Source organism: Astatotilapia calliptera, chromosome 23, assembly GCF_900246225.1.
Source record: "Astatotilapia calliptera chromosome 23, fAstCal1.2, whole genome shotgun sequence".
In the NCBI taxonomy this organism is placed as follows: domain Eukaryota; kingdom Metazoa; phylum Chordata; class Actinopteri; order Cichliformes; family Cichlidae; genus Astatotilapia; species Astatotilapia calliptera.
In genome coordinates, this window is record NC_039323.1 from 8346567 (window position 1) to 8366233 (window position 19667).

Below are 19667 nucleotides of genomic sequence, written 5' to 3' on the forward strand. Positions count from 1 at the left end.
TTTTTCCAGTACACATTCAAAGTCTCTTGGTATTCCTAATACGAGGCATAACAAAGGATTTGTTGTATTTTTTGCGAGAGCAAACTTAAATTTGCCTGTCTCTATAGAAATGGCATGCAAGGTAAAATGGTAAATGGCCTGTATAGCGCTTTTCTAGTCCCTAAGGACCCCAAAGCGCTTTACACAACCTGTCATCCACCCATTCACACACTGGTGATGGCAAGCTACATTATAGCCGCCCTGGGGCGCACTGACAGAGGCGAGGCTGCCGGACACTGGCACCACCGGGCCCTCTGACCACCACCAGTAGGCAACGGGTGAAGTGTCTTGCCCAAGGACACAACGACCGAGACTGTCCAAGCTGGGGCTCAAACCAGCAACCTTCTGATTACAAGGCGAACTCCCAACTCTTGAGCCACGATCGCCCCTAAATGTAATGTAATGTAAAGCTACATGTAAAACTCTTCTGTCCTTAAAACCACTGGATAATGTTACACGCTTCATACAAACGAAAGCTAATGCTAAAAACAACAATGTAATCTTTAATCAGCGACCACACAGACCAAATCTCTGGTCACAGCAGCTGAGTATAATCACCACGATTGCATCTAATCAAAACAGCAAAAGCAGCTTTCTCATCAAAAACTCTTGATAATAGTGCAAGTTACATAATACAGCAAATAGCCAGCCAACACTGCATCACACAGTGCTGCAATTATTTGTGAGTGTGTAATTTCTGCTTAGCAGAACTAACACTTGATTTCCGATATTAGATATGGTTTTGAAGAGCTGACAGTATAATTGGTTTGACTGGTGGGAAGAAGGCCAGCAGACAGGGAGAGCTAATTAGACTTCAGGAATAAAAAATTGCCTGAACTGGGGTGTTGCTGCTGGGATTCTGCAAAGAAATTAGTCCAAGTGTAAAGATAATTTTTTTAAATTTTTTTATTTAACCTTTATTTAACCAGGAATGTCCCGTTGAGATCAAAGACCTCTTTTTCAAGGGAGTCCTGGCCAAGAGGCAGCACATTTCAAGACAAATACATACGAACAAACAAAGTTAAAATTACACAAAACAATTACACATTATTGAGGCAGCCTGTAGGCCTTTGAGTTTAGTTTTAAAAACATTTAAAGACAACAATTCAGTTAGTTTCCAGTCTTTCTGTAACATGTTCCACGAAAAAGGTGCAGAGTGGACAAAGGCTTTCTTACCCAGCTCTGTGCGGACAAGGGGAACAGACAACAGCAGCTGATCATTTGAGCGCAAGGAGTAAGAACCACTATTTGTCCTTGTGACCAAAGTACAAATATAAGGAGGCAGCAATCCAAGCATAGCTTTGTAAATAAAAGTGTACCAATGCCCCTGTCTTCTAATGGCCAAAGAAGGCCATTTTACTCTTAAGTACAAATCACAGTGATGGGTCAGGTATTTACAATTGGTAATAAACCTCAAGGAAGCATGATACATCGTGTCCAACATTAGAAGACATGAAGAAGAAGCGTTCATATACAGAATGTCACCATAATCTAACACAGATAAAAAGGTTGCAGTGACAAGACGTTTTTTTACTGCAAAAGAAAAGCACTGTTTATTACGGAAGAAAAAACGAAGTTTAAGTCTCAGTTTCTTTACTAGTCTCTCTATATGTGGTTTAAAGGTGAAGGAGTCATCAATCCAGACACCAAGGTATTTATATTCATGAACTATCTCTATGACATTTCCTTCAAGGGTGGACACCACTGGAATAGGCTCCGGGACCTTCTTTGACTTGGAAAACAACATTAGCTTAGTCTTGTCAGCATTGAGAACTAATTTTAGCTGAATAAGTGAATGCTGGAAAGCAACAAAGGCTTTCTGTAAAGTTTCAATGGCCTGAGCAAGAGATGATCCATAACAGTAAATAACTGTGTCGTCAGCATAATAATGCAAATTTGTGTCTGAGACATTTTGACCCAAGTCATTGATATATAAAAGGAACAGAAGGGGACCCAAAACTGAGCCCTGTGGCACCCCCTTGTGGACAGCAACAAATTTAGAACAAAGACCTTCAAGTTTAATGCACTGGGTTCTATTTTTCAGATAATTTGAGAACCACGCTAATGCATGTTCTGACAATCCAAGGCTGAGCAGTCTGTTTTTTAGGACTGCATGATCAACAGTGTCAAAAGCTTTTGAGAGGTCAATAAAGAGTGACGCACAGTACAATTTCTTATCAAGTGCCACAATAATATCATTTATCACTTTAATAGTGGCAGTGTTAGTACTGTGTTTTTTCCTGAAGCCTGACTGAAATTTGGAGACAATATCATTAGAGTACAAAAACTCTTTCAACTGGTCACAAACTAGAGATTCCAGGATTTTGGATAAAACACACAAATTTGATATTGGCCTATAATTAGTCAACACCGATGGATCACCTCCTTTCAATAAAGGCAAAACGAAAGCTGATTTCCAAACCGATGGAATTTCTTTGGTTTTAATTGAAAAATTAAATAGAATTGAGAGTGGTTCTGCAATAAAATCAGCTGCCAACTTCAAAAAATAAGGTTCCATCAAGTCTGGACCAGGAGGTTTTCTGTGATCCAAAGCCTTTAAAGCTTTATGCACTTCATAAACACTAAAAGGTACAAAGTTAAAACAGTCTCCAGAAAACATAGAGAGTTCTGGGCAAGTATTTGTTAAAAAAGTTTCTGCAGAAGCAAACAAGGAACCCACTGATAGAAAGTGTTCATTAAAACAATTCAAAATTTCAGTTTTATCATTAATTGAGACTGAATCTTTTACAACAGATTTAGGAAAGGTTTGAGTCATTTTATTGGCGGAAAAAGACTTGATTACTTTCCAAAATTTCTGTGGATCATTGAGGTTCTCAGTGGTGACAGACAAAAAGTATTCAGATTTGGCCTTTTTAATAAGAGAAGTACATTTATTTCTAAGCTGTTTGAAAACAGACCAATCAGTGGAAGTATCTGTTTGTCTCGCCTTGTCCCATGCTCTATTAATGTGTCAGTCTGAGCGCTATAATTCCTTTATACTTTTCACTTCTTTAAAAAAAACACTGCTTTAACAGGATAACATTTTGTTTTGTATTTCTACTCAGTGCGCAGTTTATTAGAAACATTTCATTTAAATTGCCACAATCCAGGGGTTTATCTGTTATAATGCTGAGTTTTAGTATTTGAGACTGTTTGGATTTAGTTTTTATTCTTCTCAGTTTGTGCCTTTGCCCTCATGTGCAAAGGCACAAAGTTTTAATTGTCTTTTAATTATTTCCTGTTTTACTTTGTAGGTTGGTTTTCTCGTATATTTTGGCCTAGTTTCACCTTCTGTTGATGATTTCACCTGTGCAGTGTATTTGCACACTGTGCACATGCAATAATGTCTTTGCCCCTTTGTGTCAAGACATCTGTTGTGCTCCCTGATTTTTCTCGTGCTTCCTGTGCTGTTTTTTGGCTGGACTTCAGTTCTGTGTTACTTTGGGCTTTGCTTTTGCCAGTAAAGGCTCCTTATCTCCTCCTCCAACTTTCATAAAACGTCGTAAAATGATTTCAGGCTTTTTGAAATTGCACAATTAATGTGATAACCCATGTTTTTTTTATTCTGTGTTGAATGATGGACTAAATCCACACTTAAATTGAGCTCCACACATTGCAGTGTTTTTACTTCTTGAGCTTTGATGGAGTAGCAGCATCCCCTATTGTTCAAACAGAGTAGTAGGAAATTCATTAAAAGGACTAGATGTTGTAGTCCTTGATAATGCATTGCTTTAAATGGCGAGAATCTTGACAGATGGCTGTTATGAGGAAAGGCAGCCCAGAAACTTTACCAGCAGCACACATCGTTGTGTGCCTCAGCTTTCAGTCTTTTACCCAGGCTAATCTGCCATTTTTTTGGGGGGGGGGGGGGGAATTAGAGATCTGATCTAGATTATAATATTAAGATTTGGGACACGTCGTCAGTAGTGGACCTTGGATTCATCGGGTGCTTCCGCCATTATTACTAGACACCCTCATCCAAGGAGGCCCTGCCAGGGTTGATCAGGCCCCGGAGTATGTCACTGGTTCATGTTAAGTTGTTATTTCTCTTCTTCTTTCTTCTGTTTAGTTTTCTACTGTTTATTTTCTCCTATCTATTCACTGCAACTGAGAAATAATACTTACCTCTTTAGCATTTATGGAGCCTCATTTCTTCAAAGGGATAGAAAAGGTGATGGAGAGAAGTTAGACAAAAGGGACAAGATAGGAGAGAGCAGAGAGGAGAGCCGGAAGGGGGGGGGGCGCCCGATCTAGCTTCCCACACCTCCCCGCCGGATCGGGCTGTAGGAATGTAATGCCATTTGAAAAGTATAAGACGCAGCAGCAAAAAAAAATATTGGCGACGGCCAGTGGGCCCCCTCAGCTACCTCGTAGAAATACCTATGGTATGAATTTTAAACTAATTCGTCACTTTGTTCTCGAGTTATCACATTCACAAACTTGGCTGTCCACACCACATCAGCTGTTTAAAAATGGTTTTGGTGAAAACTGTCCCTTCTGATTTAACTGCATTACCATGCTGGACTGGGTTAAAAACGCCACTGCACTTTACAGGAAATGCCAGAGTCATCTCTATTTTCTGAGGCGGCTAAGGTCCTTCCACATCTATCGGACTATGCTCGGGATTTTCTATGAGTCTGTTGTGGCCAGTGCTATCCTCTATACTGTTGCATGCTGGGGGAGCAGGTTAGGGGTCGCAGATGCCAACCGACTCAAACTGATTGGCAAGGTCTGTAATGTTGTGGGGATGGAGCTGGACTCCCTTAAGGTAGTGTCGGAGAGGCGGATGTTGTCCAAGATAAAGACAATGTTGGATAATACCTCCCACCCACTCCATGCTGGCTGGCCACAGGTGCATGTTCAGTGAGAGACTGAGATTACCAAAAAGCACCACTGAACAACACAGGAAATCATTCCTGCCCGTGGCCATCTCCCTGTGCAACCCCTCCATCTAATGCACTGTAAACACTGCAACAGTTACATCCTTCTTGTACATGCTGTTTTCTACTCAGTAATGTTGCTGTCAATATTCTTGATATTTATTATTGAGTGATTTGTATATATTGTGCTATTTCTTAAATCTGTAACATATTGTATTGTTAAATAGTCTAGTCTTTTTCTGTTACTGTTACTGTAATGGAGCAAATGTAACCCAATTAATTTCTTTAGGGATTAATAAAGTATGCTGATTCTGATTCTGATGCTATATTGATGAAATTTATAAATGTTTTTTTTAATGTCTGTAGGAAATTAATTGCTACACTGAACTAAGGCTACAGAAAAAAGTCTTTAATCAATATAAAATGATACATTACAAATCAGAAAATAGTTTGGAGTTGCATCAGCCATTTAATACAAAAAACAATCATATAAGGCAGCGGTCCCCAACCTTTTTTGCGCCACGGACCGGTTTATGCCCGACAATATTTTCATGGACCGGCCTTTAAGGTGTCGCGGATAAATACAACAAAATAAAACTAGTACCGGTACCGAAAAAAAGAAGTTTTGTTCATAATACACCTGAAATGACCCAGGAAAACCGAGTTAACGTTAAAAACGATAACAAAATAACGCTGAAAACCGATAAAAACCCTGAAAACTATACATTTCACACCTGAGCCTCAACTCTCGCGGCCCGGTACCAAACGACTCACGGACCGGTACCGGTCCGAGGCCCGGGGGTTGGGGACCGCTGATATAAGGCACCATTAAAGGATACTCGCATTGCAAACCAAATCACTGTAAAATCAATATGTTTTAATTCTTCTTTAATCCGTTTGAAATAAGAAGACACGCACTGTCACACTGAATGCACCCGGATATTTTTCCCCCAAAAAACTACCACTGACCCTTCTGTTTTTTACAATGATGACGTGAACAACTCTTTACGTTTTTAGTGGAAAAATCTCATCACCATCTTATTTGAAAGTCTGATCTGGTATTACATACAGTGGGGCAAAAAAGTATTTAGTCAGCCACCGATTGTGCAAGTTCCCCCACTTAAAATGATGACAGAGGTCAGTAATTTGCACCAGAGGTACACTTCAACTGTGAGAGACAGAATGTGAAAAAAAAAATCCATGAATTCACATGGTAGGATTTGTAAAGAATTTATTCGTAAATTAGGGTGGAAAATAAGTATTTGGTCACCTCAAACAAGGAAAATCTCTGGCTCTCACAGACCTGTAACGTCTTCTGTAAGACGCTTTTCTGTCCCCCACCCGTTACCTGTATGAATGGCACCTGTTTGAACTCATCATCTGTATAAAAGACACCTGTCCACAGCCTCAAACAGTCAGACTCCAAACTCCGCCATGGCCAAGACCAAAGAGCTTTCGAAGGACACCAGGAAAAGTATTGTAGACCTGCACCAGACTGGGAAGAGTGAATCTACAATAGGCAAGCAGCTTGGTGTGAAAAAATCAACTGTGGGAGCAATCATCAGAAAATGGAAGACATACAAGACCACTGATAATCTCCCTCGATCTGGGGCTCCACGCAAGATCTCATCCCGTGGGGTCAAAATGATCATGAGAACGGTGAGCAAAGATCCCAGAACCACACGGGGGGACCTGGTGAATGACCTGCAGAGAGCTGGGACCAAAGTAACAAAGGTCACCATCAGTAACACACTACAACGGCAGGGAATCAAATCCCGCAGTGCCAGACGTGTTCCGCTGCTGAAGCCAGTGCATGTCCAGGCCCGTCTGAAGTTTGCCAGAGAGCACATGGATGATACAGCAGAGGATTGGGAGAATGTCATGTGGTCAGATGAAACCAAAGTAGAACTTTTTGGTATAAACTCAACTCGTCGTGTTTGGAGGAAGAAGAATACTGAGTTGCATCCCAAGAACACCATACCTACTGTGAAGCATGGGGGTGGAAACATCATGCTATGGGGCTGTTTTTCTGCCAAGGGGACAGGACGACTGATCCGTGTTAAGGACAGAATGAATGGGGCCATGTATCGTGAGATTTTGAGCCAAAACCTCCTTCCATCAGTGAGAACTTTGAAGATGAAACGAGGCTGGCTCTTCCAACATGACAATCCAAAACACACCGCCCGGGCAACAAAGGAGTGGCTCCGTAAGAAGCATTTGAAAGTCCTGGAGTGGCCTAGCCAGTCTCCAGACCTCAACCCCATAGAAAATCTGTGGCGGGAGTTGAAAGTCCGTGTTGCTCGGCGACAGCCCCAAAACATCACTGCTCTCGAGAAGATCTGCATGGAGGAATGGGCCAAAATACCAGCTACTGTGTGTGCAAACCTGGTAAAGACCTATAGTAAACGTTTGACCTCTGTTATTGCCAACAAAGGTTATGTTACAAAGTATTGAGTTGTATTTTTGTTATTGACCAAATACTTATTTTCCACCCTGATTTACGAATAAATTCTTTACAAATCCTACCATGTGGATTCATGGATTTTTTTTTTTCACATTCTGTCTCTCACAGTTGAAGTGTACCTCTGGTGCAAATTACTGACCTCTGTCATCATTTTAGGTGGGGAACTTGCACAATCGGTGGCTGACTAAATACTTTTTTGCCCCACTGTATCTACATAGAACAACAGCACCAAAACTAACGAAAAATATTAAAAGGATAAAAAAATAAAATAAGAATAACAACACAGCATCCAACAAACACTAAAAACACTGACCAAAAATCTGTAACTCAAGTACTGGAGGATGTTAAATTAGCACCAATCACTAGCACAGTAATACAATCTGCCACTGAAATGTTGACTGATAGTGTTGAGTATGGGTCCTAATTTTAGCACCAATAAAGTGCTAGTGTGCAGGTCTTTTTTGTTCCTGAAATATGCCTTTCCTTTAAGTTCCCAAGCATCACTACAATACTGTTAGTCAAAAATTAATAGAGTAAATATAGTAGAACAACTGTTCAGTTATCTACTGGGCTAATTTTGCTTAATCTATATCATCTTATGTCCTGTAAAGCGTCCTTCCAACAATGCACACAGCCTTTGGTTGGTAAGGTTATGAACGGTTTCATTGCTTTATTTGGTAGAAGCATAAGTGTGACCATGCATTTGACTTTCAGCACATGTGGCCAAATGTCACAGGTGGCTAGCTCTGAGACGTCCAGGAGACAGGCTTCTTCTGCTGTTAAATGCCTAAAAAAGACAATGATGATGATTATACTTCCAGTTTTTGAGTAAGTTAAAGCTTAAACAAACCAAATTACATTTTAAAAAGTGATTCTGAAATACATACCCTTAGAGCCATGGGTATGCATGCACGTTGTTAGGTACAAAAAGTGAAAGGAATCATAATTTCATGAGTAGCTGAGTGATGTTATACCCAGGAAAAGAAAATTATCCCCTGTGTGACCAAAACTCCCAAGTTGTGCTTTTCTTTCTGTGTGGTTGGACTATTTAATATTATAGTGACTTACAAGGCTGCGAGTTGGGCTGAGAGAGCGAGAGCGCACAGGGCTGGTACTACTGCTTCTGCTGCGGCTTCGGCTCCACTGCAAAAACAGAAAAACCACCAGTATGCACACGAGCTTTGTATGCATCTTCGTGTCCTCACGTACCCTGTTAAATAACAACCAGTAATTGTGATATATTTAAACATTAAAAAACCAATACCAGAGCACCACTTCTAGTCACAGCCTCGCCCTTCACTATTACAGTGTTTCCTTCCGTTAAGGCTGGCCACACATGGTACATCACCAGAGGAGCAGTGAACTCAGAGTCGTAGCTGCGCCGATACCTTAAGGGAAAGAGACAGGGGAGAGTTGGAAGTGTGCATCTAAGTGTTGTGGGTGACATCTACTGGTAGAGGCTTTCAGTGACAGGGTGAAGTTCAAGGAGTGATATTCTGTAGTGACTGTTTGCATCATGGAAAACATGTTACTTAAAACTTTCCCTTTAAAAAATGAACAAATGACTGCTGGGTGTACAAAAACAGGACTGACTTGATGTCATTGTATAGTTCTCCATCAGTGGCAAAGCCCAAGTCCAGTGGAGGGTCCAGTGTCTGCATGGCGAAGGCCACTCTGCATGCCTCTCTGATCAACGAACTGATGAGGACAAAGTCCACCTCTGGCGGGAAGGAGATCCGAGGGTTCACATTCATAGCATTGATGACATCCTGCAGAGATGAAAGACGATCATGGTTTCCCTCAGAACTACAGCATTTTGTTCATGAGTGTTGCACAGCACACATGAGACGCATCATCCTACATTGACGCTGGTCTGAACATCATAAAGGTCCAGGTTTCTGACGATGTAGTCCACAGCTGCATCTTCTAAACTTTCCGGCCCAAAGTGAGATGTGGACAGTGTCTTTCTGACTCGTAGCCTGAACTGACGGTAAGCCAGTTTTGCTGTCTTGAAGGATTCCTATAACAGGAAAGCAGGCAATACATACATTTCCATGAATCGCAGCAGACAGCAGATCAAATGATCAGCTCTGTGTACACACAGCTCTAAAATAGCTGCAGCCATACCACAACTGCAATAAAGATTATTCTCTGGACCATCTCCAAGTCAGAAATGTAGCGGCGAAGCAGGGCCTGGGCATCCAGACGCTCCACAGCATACAGGTCATTGAAGCGCGACACAAGGCGGGCGTGGCGGGAGGAGTTAGTGAGCTGGGCTCGGGTGGGTGACTCACTCCTTCCGGGGCTGGAAGAGCGGCTGTGCCTGGACAAAGGGCTCGGAGAACGACTCCTCACCAACCTGAGAGACAGAAAAAATCTAACATATTAATTATTTAAGACGCTGAACGGTGTCAGTGTGTGAGCGTGTAATGTTTGTGTGTGTACCTCGCTTGCAGCATGGCTTTCTCTGTGCTCAGGTAAGACACTTCGTCTCTCAACAGGCGAATCTGCCGCTCATAGTCATCGAGAGCTTCCAGCTTTCTCTTATAAATGTCCACCTGCTCATGTGCGGATCTCAAACTGAAGCACAGACACACTTCACATTAACAGAAAAACTCATACGTGCATATTAAAACAAGTAAATCATCTACATCACCTACTCAGCTTTCAGTTGTAATATTTCATCTTCAGTGGCCAGAAAGGTGGTTGTAGACTTGCTCTTTGTCTCATCCAGTTCCTTCTGAGCATCAAGCAGCCTGTTTAAACAGATCGGTACCTGTATTTACTGACCAAAGTTAAATATGAGCCATTGAAGCTGAGGTAAGAAGGTCTGACAGTTTTTTTTAATCTATAATTTAGACTCACTCTGCTCTGACTGACTCCAGCTGTAGCCGAGCGGAGCACAGCTGAGTCTCCAGCTTCTGCAAGTCATTCTCATGGGAGGCAGAGAGCTCCCTGATCTTTCTGTCCTTCTCTGCTGAATCCTAACATTTAAAAATGATGATATATATGTCATATATATGAACACTCTGACAGATTTTCTGGTTTACTGATAGATGGAGTCACCTGGATGAGCTGTAGACTGGTGTCATCACTGACTGAGGGCCTCGCCATTGAGAAACAGGATCCGAGCCATGGTAGTAGTCGTGTTTTCAGAGTGTCCACTCCAGCATAGTGTCCACCTGATTAGTGACAAAATGTTAGAACCTGTGCTCAATAAAATAAACATAAATAAACTGATGAAGCTTGTACCTTCTGCAGCTGTAAGGTTGAGGATGGCAAACAGTTGGCCCTGGATTTTGGCGGTGATTTCAATCAGCTCACAACATCTGTTCAGATTCTGGTCACAAGAAATCACCTTGGAGGGTTAAAAAAAAGGAAACAAATTTATTTTTCCATTATCTTAACCACTTATCCATCATAGTCACATGGAGCCTTCCCCAGCTGTCACAGTGCCAGAGGTAGAGTACACGCTGTCTAGTACAAAGAAACAGACAACGATTCACTTAAAGCTTATTTAGAATCACAGATTAAACTAACATATATGTTTTAGAACTGTAGGTGGGAAAATTGCATTTGATAAAAACTGCTTAAAAAGTTTGCAGACTCTGACACAAAACTAGGGTTTTAAAACAATTGAAAAATAGCATTTCCCTGTGAATGTTATGAATGTTATTGTCCACGTTTATATAGTCGAAGGTATTGCCCTGTTCTCCCATAATTTCATTTCTTAAGCTTCACTTTTCCTGACAGAAGGTTACAGGAAAGATTTATTCACAATTTAGCCAAGCAAAAAGTAGCTCAGCAAAAAAACTCCATTGTTTTATGCCGTGTACCTATTTATTATATTAAATTTATTTAAACAATATTTAGTTTAGGAGGTTTGTTAGGTCTGTTAGGGTACGTCTCCTAGATTTTCTTTAAAAAAATCAATATATATAATCAATTAATCGATATAGTACTATATTGTTATATTATATATATTATGATGGTTATTTCTTTATTACTTACTTATTACTCATTTTTACTTATTAGTTTCTTATTAGCTTTATTTCGTATTAGCTGTAAACACTCGAAGGCATTTGATGCCTACGTTTGAAGTTATTGCCTCTACAGGAAGAAAGAGGAAGTGAACCATCTCAACATGAGGCAAATATCTTTGGAGCTGTCTAAAAGTACCCATGGCAACCGGCGTCCATACCAACCAAACTCCACTGGGAAATCAAATCTAAACAAATGCATTCCTTTGCTGTATTTTTTAAAATGATTTAAAGCGTTTCCAAACTGCCTGTAACAGTTTCATTTATGATTATAATAATAAAGTGGAACAAAACAAATGAAAATCACAGGTTTAACGAATAAAAATCAGTAATGGACGAGAGCAGACAAACCTATTTGTCATGTTCTGAAGACGAGGATGCTCATAATATATCTGAAACCCTTTGGCTAAAAGGTTCAACTGTATGCAAATATACCAATTCAGTGGATAGTGATCATGGAAATAGGACTGGCTAACACGGATGAAGTTGTGTGGTCAGATTTAGGTCAATCATGACTTATTGATGAACTTACATGGTAGTCCTTGTGCCAACTCTCAAGCTTGTCCTGTAAGACGCTGAATGAAGATGTGTTGGTCAATCTCCTTAAAGTGTCAGCCATGTCGATCCACAATCCTCGGGAGGTTTTAAAAATCCCCAGGAGGAGGCCTGCAGCAGTAGCAGCAGGCGGAGGGGGGTACGTCTTAACGAGGAGTGTAGTAAAAATTCCTGGACCGGCAGCTTTCTGCACCTGCGACACGAATGCCAAGCGCCGCCTTCAGTTGTGGCAACCGAGTGAGGAGACGACGGGAGCAACGAACGCAGGGTTTAAATAAATTACTCCCGTCTCAGTCAGGCCTCTGCAGACTGTGGTCTCCCCCCAGATGTAAATACGATCGTAATGACATCCTGTTAAACGAAACCAATACCGAGGGAGTTAACTAACCCCCCTTGGGGTCAGGTGCTGCTCGAGTGGCGGTGTTGGGTCAAATCCGATTATACGATAATATGACATACTAAATTAAATGTGCAGTTCATTGTTGTATCTAAAATAATAACTGGAATAGTTATGTGTGTTGTACTTATGTATTGTAATCCAGATCAAATTTAGCAATCATTTCAATTAATGCCTTTAAATACGTTATCCTAAATATGACTTTTTGAGTGTATGATCACAATTGTATCACAATTTTTTGTGATAAAAAATGATCACTATGCTATGTACAGCTATGAAATATATATAATTAATAGTAATGTTATTACTATCTATCTATCTATCTATCTATCTATCTATCTATCATCATCATCATCATCGTCATCATCATCATCATCATTATTATTATCATTATTATTATTATTATTATTATTATTTAAGAATCGTGTCCGCTGCTGACAGTTCACCTGTGGAAAATATGAATGGACCGTTTCTTCTATTTTAGGATTTTTCTGTCATTGGCTGGCTGAGTTTGGAATATGCCATTTTTCAATGTCATCAAAAAATTTTGATAGATTTTTTTTTATTTATCTGTTTTTTATATTTATTGTGTATGTATTTGTTTTCTATAGTCAAGTCATATTCAACTACCATTCAGTCCACAACTAAAAACATAATCATTATGGAGTACTGTCCCCTTTATCTGTGAAAAGTGGTTTGCTCCGAACTCTCAGCAAGCAGAAGAGGGAGGGTCAACATGGCGTCTGAACAGGTCCGTTATGTTCCGTATTTGTTGTTATTCTTGCGTTTTTCTCCGCCTTTTTTGCATTTAGTTAACGGAACACTTATATATATGTTTCTAAATAATACACAATATAAACTGGATTAATTTTTTTTTTTTTAAAAGCATACTGGGCTTTTGTCTGGGCTCTATCGGAATATCAGTGTAACAGAAAACATTAGTGGCCTCTGCTATGGGTAGCGAAAGCGTCATATGGAAATAAATAAAAATCTTATTCTTTTACTAGACCTGCTGTTTGACAGCGAATTTATTACAACACTATGAAGAGAATAAAACTATAGCTGTGTAATATTGATACAGCGGAGAGCAGGTTATTTCCATTTTGCTGCCAAAATGAGTACAGTTTATTTTTAGTTATGGCCAGCGACAGGCTGTCGCGGGTATTTAACAGATGCAGAGAGGACATTGAAAACAGGGAGGAACTAAAAACTTTAATTTAAACCTAAAAAGAAAGTAGAGGCGATTCAAAAAGAAAAGAAAGTCGAGAAAATACAACAGTTGGTGCGTAAACGTGAGATTCTGGGTAAACCAATCTCAATAATCAATATGTGCTCTAAAGCTATAAAATTAGGCTTATGAGTGGATACTCTCAAATACACCCTAACAACTGTGTAATTACATTGTAAAAAGAGGAAAGGTTGTTTTTACTTTCCATTAAAACAACATGAAGGTGTTAATTAATTTAAAAATGCATGCATGTAGCTTTCATTTCTTTCTCCGTTAAAATACTCATAGGTCTTCTTATTTATAAGTTCTTACAGTATAATTAGTTTCTCTAATTGTTACTACCATTTCTTGCTATAACTACATTTTAAGTGTCTACGTTTAGAAACAGTAGGTACTTCAAGTAATTCAGTAGAGTTACGTGGTAAATGTGGGACAGTTACACCATAGATTACAGGTTTTATTATCTGTTATTACTTGTTATTAAGACTGTAAGCATTAGACCTCAGAGTTTGTTTTCTGGCTTCTAGGAAAGCTCCAATGGGCCAGTGAAGAAGTCCATGCGAGAAAAAGCCATAGAACGCCGTACTATCAACAAGGAGCACAACAGTAATTTCAAAGCAGGCTATGTACCCATAGAGGAAGAGCGTCTTCATAAGACAGGGCTAAGAGGACGCAAAGGAAACATGGCTGTGTGCATCATTATCATCCTCTTCCTCCTCGCCTTAATTAATTTAATTGTGAGTACCTAAAACATCAGTGTATTTGTCTGTGTGTTGCTTTTTTTTAGTGTGTGATCTGTATATTTTGTGCATGCTGTCGCCTCACAGATCACATTGGTTATATGGACAGTGATCCGCATCGGTCCGAATGGCTGCGACAGTATGGAGTTCCATGAGAGTGGCCTGCTGCGCTTCAAACAGAAAGCAGACATGGGTATTGTCCACCCGCTGCACAAGAGCACAGTAGGAGGCCGTAAAGACCAGGATCTGGTCATTGTTGGTAACAACAACCCGGTGAGCAATACAGAGTGTGTTACAGAGTTTAGTAAAAGCTGAGTATCGATAAAAAGACAAGAAAAGCCCATAATGCGCACACATTAAAAACTCTCCTCTTTTATTTAACATGTGTTGCTACAGGTAGTCTTCCAGCAAGGCACTACAAAGCTGAGCGTAGAAAAGGACAAGACCTCAATCGTCAGTGATGTCGGCATATCCTTCACAGACCCTCGGACCCAGACCACATTCTTCAGCACTGACTTTGAAAACCACGAGTTTCATTTGCCCAAAGGAGTCAAAGTCCTCAGCGTTAAAAAAGCTTCCACAGAAAGGGTGTGTACGGTTTCCAGTAACTCACTGATGGGTGCAATAACAAAGTATTTCATTAGTCCTGTCAGTGTTTTATAACCTGTACCAAACATTAGCTAATAATCCATAAAGGTAAAGCAAAACAGCATATTTACAGAACATGGAAAAGTCCCCATGAAGATGCTGAACTTCATCAGTGTAAACAGAAGAAAGGCTCAGTTATGAATTCATCTTTTAACCTTGTGAAAGTTGTTTTCACAAATCTACTTCAGATCTAAACATTCATAGATGCCACATCATGTGAAAGTTTAAACAAAACTGGGCTATTCTAAAGAAATATATTTAAATCTGAAAATCTAGAAAGTCTATGGAGGGATATAAAGTTTACAGTTCACCATGACTCCAGTTTATCAGAGGCTGAGAGAACCTGACAGAAAAAACAGGTGTGCAAAGCTGCTAAACAAAGTTTCAAGAAAATTCGTAACAGAGCTGAATTCCAAGCAGTGGTGCCTTTCAAAAGATTCAGAATAAATAATCACAAACAAATATGTTTGCGACATATTTGTGACGCAGGTTCCAAAAACACAGCTAAAGCTAGAAAAATTTATTTTTTTACTTTTTTCCTAAACTTTCTAAACTTCTAGAATAACATGCAAAAAAGATTTAATTTATATTTCTTTATTTTCTATGAATTTTCAAATTGAAGATGTCAAAAGATGCATATTTGTTAAATTTAGTAACAATAAACTTTTGTGTACACTTTTGTAAATGATTAAACTTTTGATAAAAATGCCACTAGATCTACAAGAAACTGTCAGTTGACCAGAATGAACACAATTGTATTACCACAAGCCAAAAATGGAAAAGTTGCCAGCATCACAGAGGAAGCAAATTTCACTGGCTAACTGCCCAGGTCACACCTCAGGCACATGTGGCTGCGCTGAGCGGGGGGTTCCCTCCTCATCCAGGCTAGCTGGAAAAGGCCCAGCACAGAGTGTGCACATAGTGTGCTATTTATTTTCACATTATACTGCCTAATAAACTGCTTAGTGGAAATACAGTAGCCTTAAGAGATATTTGCAGCCATGCTGCATCACATTTAATAAGTGGAGGAAAAAATATTCGTTAAAAATGTCTTTCACAGTATCGTTTTTATTTGATTTTATTTTTTAACTTTTTTGTTAACAGTCTTGTGTTGCTGTTCATAACATTATATTCTAAACTTCATATTCTCTCTGTGACTTTTAGATCACCAGTAATGCAGCATCTGACCTGAACATTAAAGGAGACTCTGCCATCATTCGTGGTAACGAAGGGGTCAACATCATGGGTCGGACAATCGAGTTCAAAATGGGTGGAAACATTGAGCTCAGGGCTGTGAGTATGGAATTTTTCCTACAATAAAGCCGATCGAGTAAAGGGCCAGAAGATCGATGAGTAATGATGATTTGTCTTCGCAGGAGAACAGCATCGTGCTCAATGGATCGGTCATGTTCAATGCCACGCGTTTTCCTAACTCTGCAGGAGATCTGTATTTCAATGAAGGTCAGGAGAGGTACAAGCTCTGCATGTGTGAAGATGGAACTCTGTTCCGTGTGCGGGTGAAATTTACCAACATGGGCTGCCAGACTTTAGATAACCCATGTAAGAAGGCTCACTAGGACTGGAATCTGCTATTGCATCTCAATCAGTCCACACTGAATTCAGATAAACCACTTTCAAATTTATTTTTGATAGTGTGGAGCTCTAATATATAGGACATTCATAATGGCTTGGGCATAATATCTCTGTGGGTCATGGGTCTTAGTGTGGGTCTTATTATTTTTGCCACTTGGCCAAAGATAAAAACTGTAGTATTTTGTTTTTCTGCAGATTTGCCAACTTGAGATGATATCAGTCTATGTTACTTCTATATAGTAGGACATGAAACACTACACGTACAAAGGCTAATGTACACTATGGAGCCCTACTCTCAAAAACTAGATTTAACTCTCTCTGGGAAGCTGGATTTAAGAAATAAATGTTTCAAGTTTACATTTTTTGAAAATGTTTAACGCCATCTGGTGCCAGTATAGAACATGACATCACCAGGGCATTTCATTAGTTTATGTTAGCTAACTAATCACAGAACCAGTAACTCAGGTGATAATAAGGACACTAAAACCAAAAAAAGCAGGGATCAAAGGGGATCACTTTTTTATTGCCCCTGGCTGCAATGATGCATTTTATGTTAAAAAAACCAAGGAAATGCTGATCAGTTTCACTTTTTGTCTCTAAAGCAGTAATTGGTTCTTCGTTAATTGGCTAGCTGCATTGAAACAGGAAAATCCACCTGTTATCTGTAATGTTTGGGTTCGTAAAGCACTTTCTAAATGAGCACTGAGTGGAGGAGAGCTTGTTTGAGTCAAGTAACAGGTTGTTTTACCAGACCAACAAGCTGGTGTTAGAAACTCAGGTTTTTTTCCTCGTCTGGCCAGATGTACCTAGCAGCGCAATCAGTTAAAGGCCACAACCTGCGATCAAATTTATGCAATAAAATTTATGTATGTTTTTATGTATGTTGTGTTGTAAACTGTTTGGATGTGCATAGGAAAAGAGACTATTTTATTGCATAAATAGTGCTGATTGCATCTTGCAAACATCTGTTTTGCCAGCTGATTGTGCTTCTAGGTACACTCACCTACTGAAGAAACGGTGTGGTATCGGACAGCAGTGTGTCGGTCTGGTGAACCACCTGTCACCTGACTCAAACAGGGTCTCCTCCACACAGTCCTCATTCATAAAGTGCTTTATAAACCTTTGTAAACGAGTGTTGGTCACCTACTGTGCCTAACAGGAGGATTTTACTGTTTCAATGCAGCTAGCCAAACAACAAGGGAACCACTTACTGCTTAAGAGACAGAAAGTGAAACTGAATATAGCTTTGTTTTTGTTTTTTTTGATAAAATTTATTGTTGCAGCCAGGGACAGCACAAAAGTGATACCCTTGGACTGCTTTTTAATTTTAGTGTCCTTATTCTCACCTGAGTTACTGGTTACTAGTTAGCTAACATAAGCTAATGTAAGTCTATAAGCTGCAACCAATAGGGGTGCAACGATACACAAAATTCACGGTTCGGTTCGGTTCGATACTTTGGTATCACGGTTCGATATTTTTGCGATACAAAAAAAATGTTCATGCCTTTTTAATTTGTCATTTATTAAAATTATAAATATATATTTTAACTCAAAAGTACAGTTTTTAAATTTAATGTTGCTGAAACAACAAAGTAAAAAAAATACATCTATCTGATTGAGGAATCACTCATCTTTGGAAAAGAGAGTTTACTACAGGGAAATGGCTCTTTCCAAAATAAAAGCTATACTATACGCTTCTTCTGGGCTATATTCTCAGCAGCATATTAAACATATCAGGTCCCCATAAGGAGAATCATGTGCTAACGGCTGTCTAAATGACTCGAGTAAAGTTTGTAGCATGCGTGCTTGTTGTTTTTGTCTGCTTCCACTTGTCTTTGCACTAGGATGATGTCGGCGTAAATGTGCAGTCATATTCGTTGTGTTCCCACTAGTGCTGTCAGCGTTAATCTCGTTGAACTGACGTTAACGCCACAACACGGCAAATCTCCGTTAACGAGCTACCGCGGATCGCCCCGTGCGTGGGGCTGGACGGCCAACACGTTAACGAGCAAACTGCGCTAACGCACTAGTTCCCACCAATGTAATTGAGCATTGCGTGGCACATCCGACATACTGTTTTACTTTTGTCCATGACGCGCTTACCTTCAGGGTCATACGTCACATGAGAACCAAAATAGTTCCAAACGCCAGATCTGAATGAGGGTGGGGGAGGTTCAATTTGCCATGTTGCAACGAGAGCTTAACTTCAGTCTCTCTAGCTTGCCCTGCGCTCAGTGAATCTGCGTTCGACTACTCCGCCTAGGCTGCACTGTCGAGCGCAGATCCACTGAGCGCTCAACACAGACAGCATCGTCAGAAGGAAAGTTGATAAAATAAATTAAAAATTTTGTATTGTTCGATACATATGCGTACCGAATGGTTCAATATCGATACGAGTATTGTTGCACCCCTAGCAACCAACCAACCCGGTGATGTCGTGTTCTGTACTGGCACAAGATGGCGCTAAACAAGATCAAAAAATGTAAACTTTAAATAGTTCTTCCTTCAATCCTCTGCAAAGACAGAGTTAAATCTATGTCAGTTTTTGAGATAGTGTAAATTAGCCTTTATACATGTAGTGTCTCATGTATGCTTTATTGGTATTATTATTGTTTTCACTCCCCTTTAGCAGTAATGAGCAGATACAATATTTATTTTTTTGGCTTGCCATCCAGTATTAATAATATAAAAACCCTATATGGGGTTTGTCTAAGATCCCATTTGCCGTTTCATTATTCCGGGCAGCTGTGTGATATTTTCTGTCATATTAGCTGACATGTGGAAGACACTACATGACTGTAATGATGTATGTAAAATTTGCAGGTAATGCAATGCACAGAGTTAATGATAAATTGTTATACATGATACATTTTAAGCCATCCAGTGATGCAGAGTAGGTTTCTTTCTGCATATCTCGGGCTGTTTATCATGCACGTGCCAATGGATATACAAGGGACTATATATCATTAGATATATGTGTAATATTTTAATTTTGTTGCAAAAGCTTTTTTAACAACAGAAGAATACAATATTGAAAAAACAGTGTGCACTACATTCTGCTACAGATTAATGCAAATGTTGAG

The 19667-nt window shown here is 39.7% G+C and overlaps 2 protein-coding genes across 2 annotated transcripts; one reads left to right on the top strand and one right to left on the bottom strand.

Annotated features, from left to right (window-relative positions):
* Positions 1–8019: 8019 nt before the first annotated feature.
* On the bottom strand, positions 8020–12396 carry spata18 (spermatogenesis associated 18). The gene is made up of 12 exons (XM_026159066.1): positions 11956–12396; positions 10636–10741; positions 10450–10565; positions 10249–10367; positions 10044–10139; positions 9829–9963; positions 9511–9742; positions 9245–9403; positions 8977–9152; positions 8648–8771; positions 8452–8526; positions 8020–8170 (listed from the first exon to the last, which is right to left on the bottom strand). Exons 1-12 carry the CDS (start codon positions 12040–12042, stop codon positions 8114–8116), a joined length of 1482 nt encoding a protein of 493 aa, XP_026014851.1. The 5' UTR covers positions 12043–12396; the 3' UTR covers positions 8020–8113.
* A 654-nt stretch (positions 12397–13050) lies between these two features.
* On the top strand, positions 13051–18041 carry sgcb (sarcoglycan, beta (dystrophin-associated glycoprotein)). The gene is made up of 6 exons (XM_026159907.1): positions 13051–13126; positions 14131–14340; positions 14431–14616; positions 14740–14931; positions 16156–16284; positions 16368–18041. The coding sequence occupies exons 1-6, from the start codon at positions 13112–13114 to the stop codon at positions 16566–16568; spliced, it is 933 nt and encodes a 310-aa protein (XP_026015692.1). The 5' UTR covers positions 13051–13111; the 3' UTR covers positions 16569–18041.
* The last annotated feature ends 1626 nt before the right edge of the window (positions 18042–19667 follow it).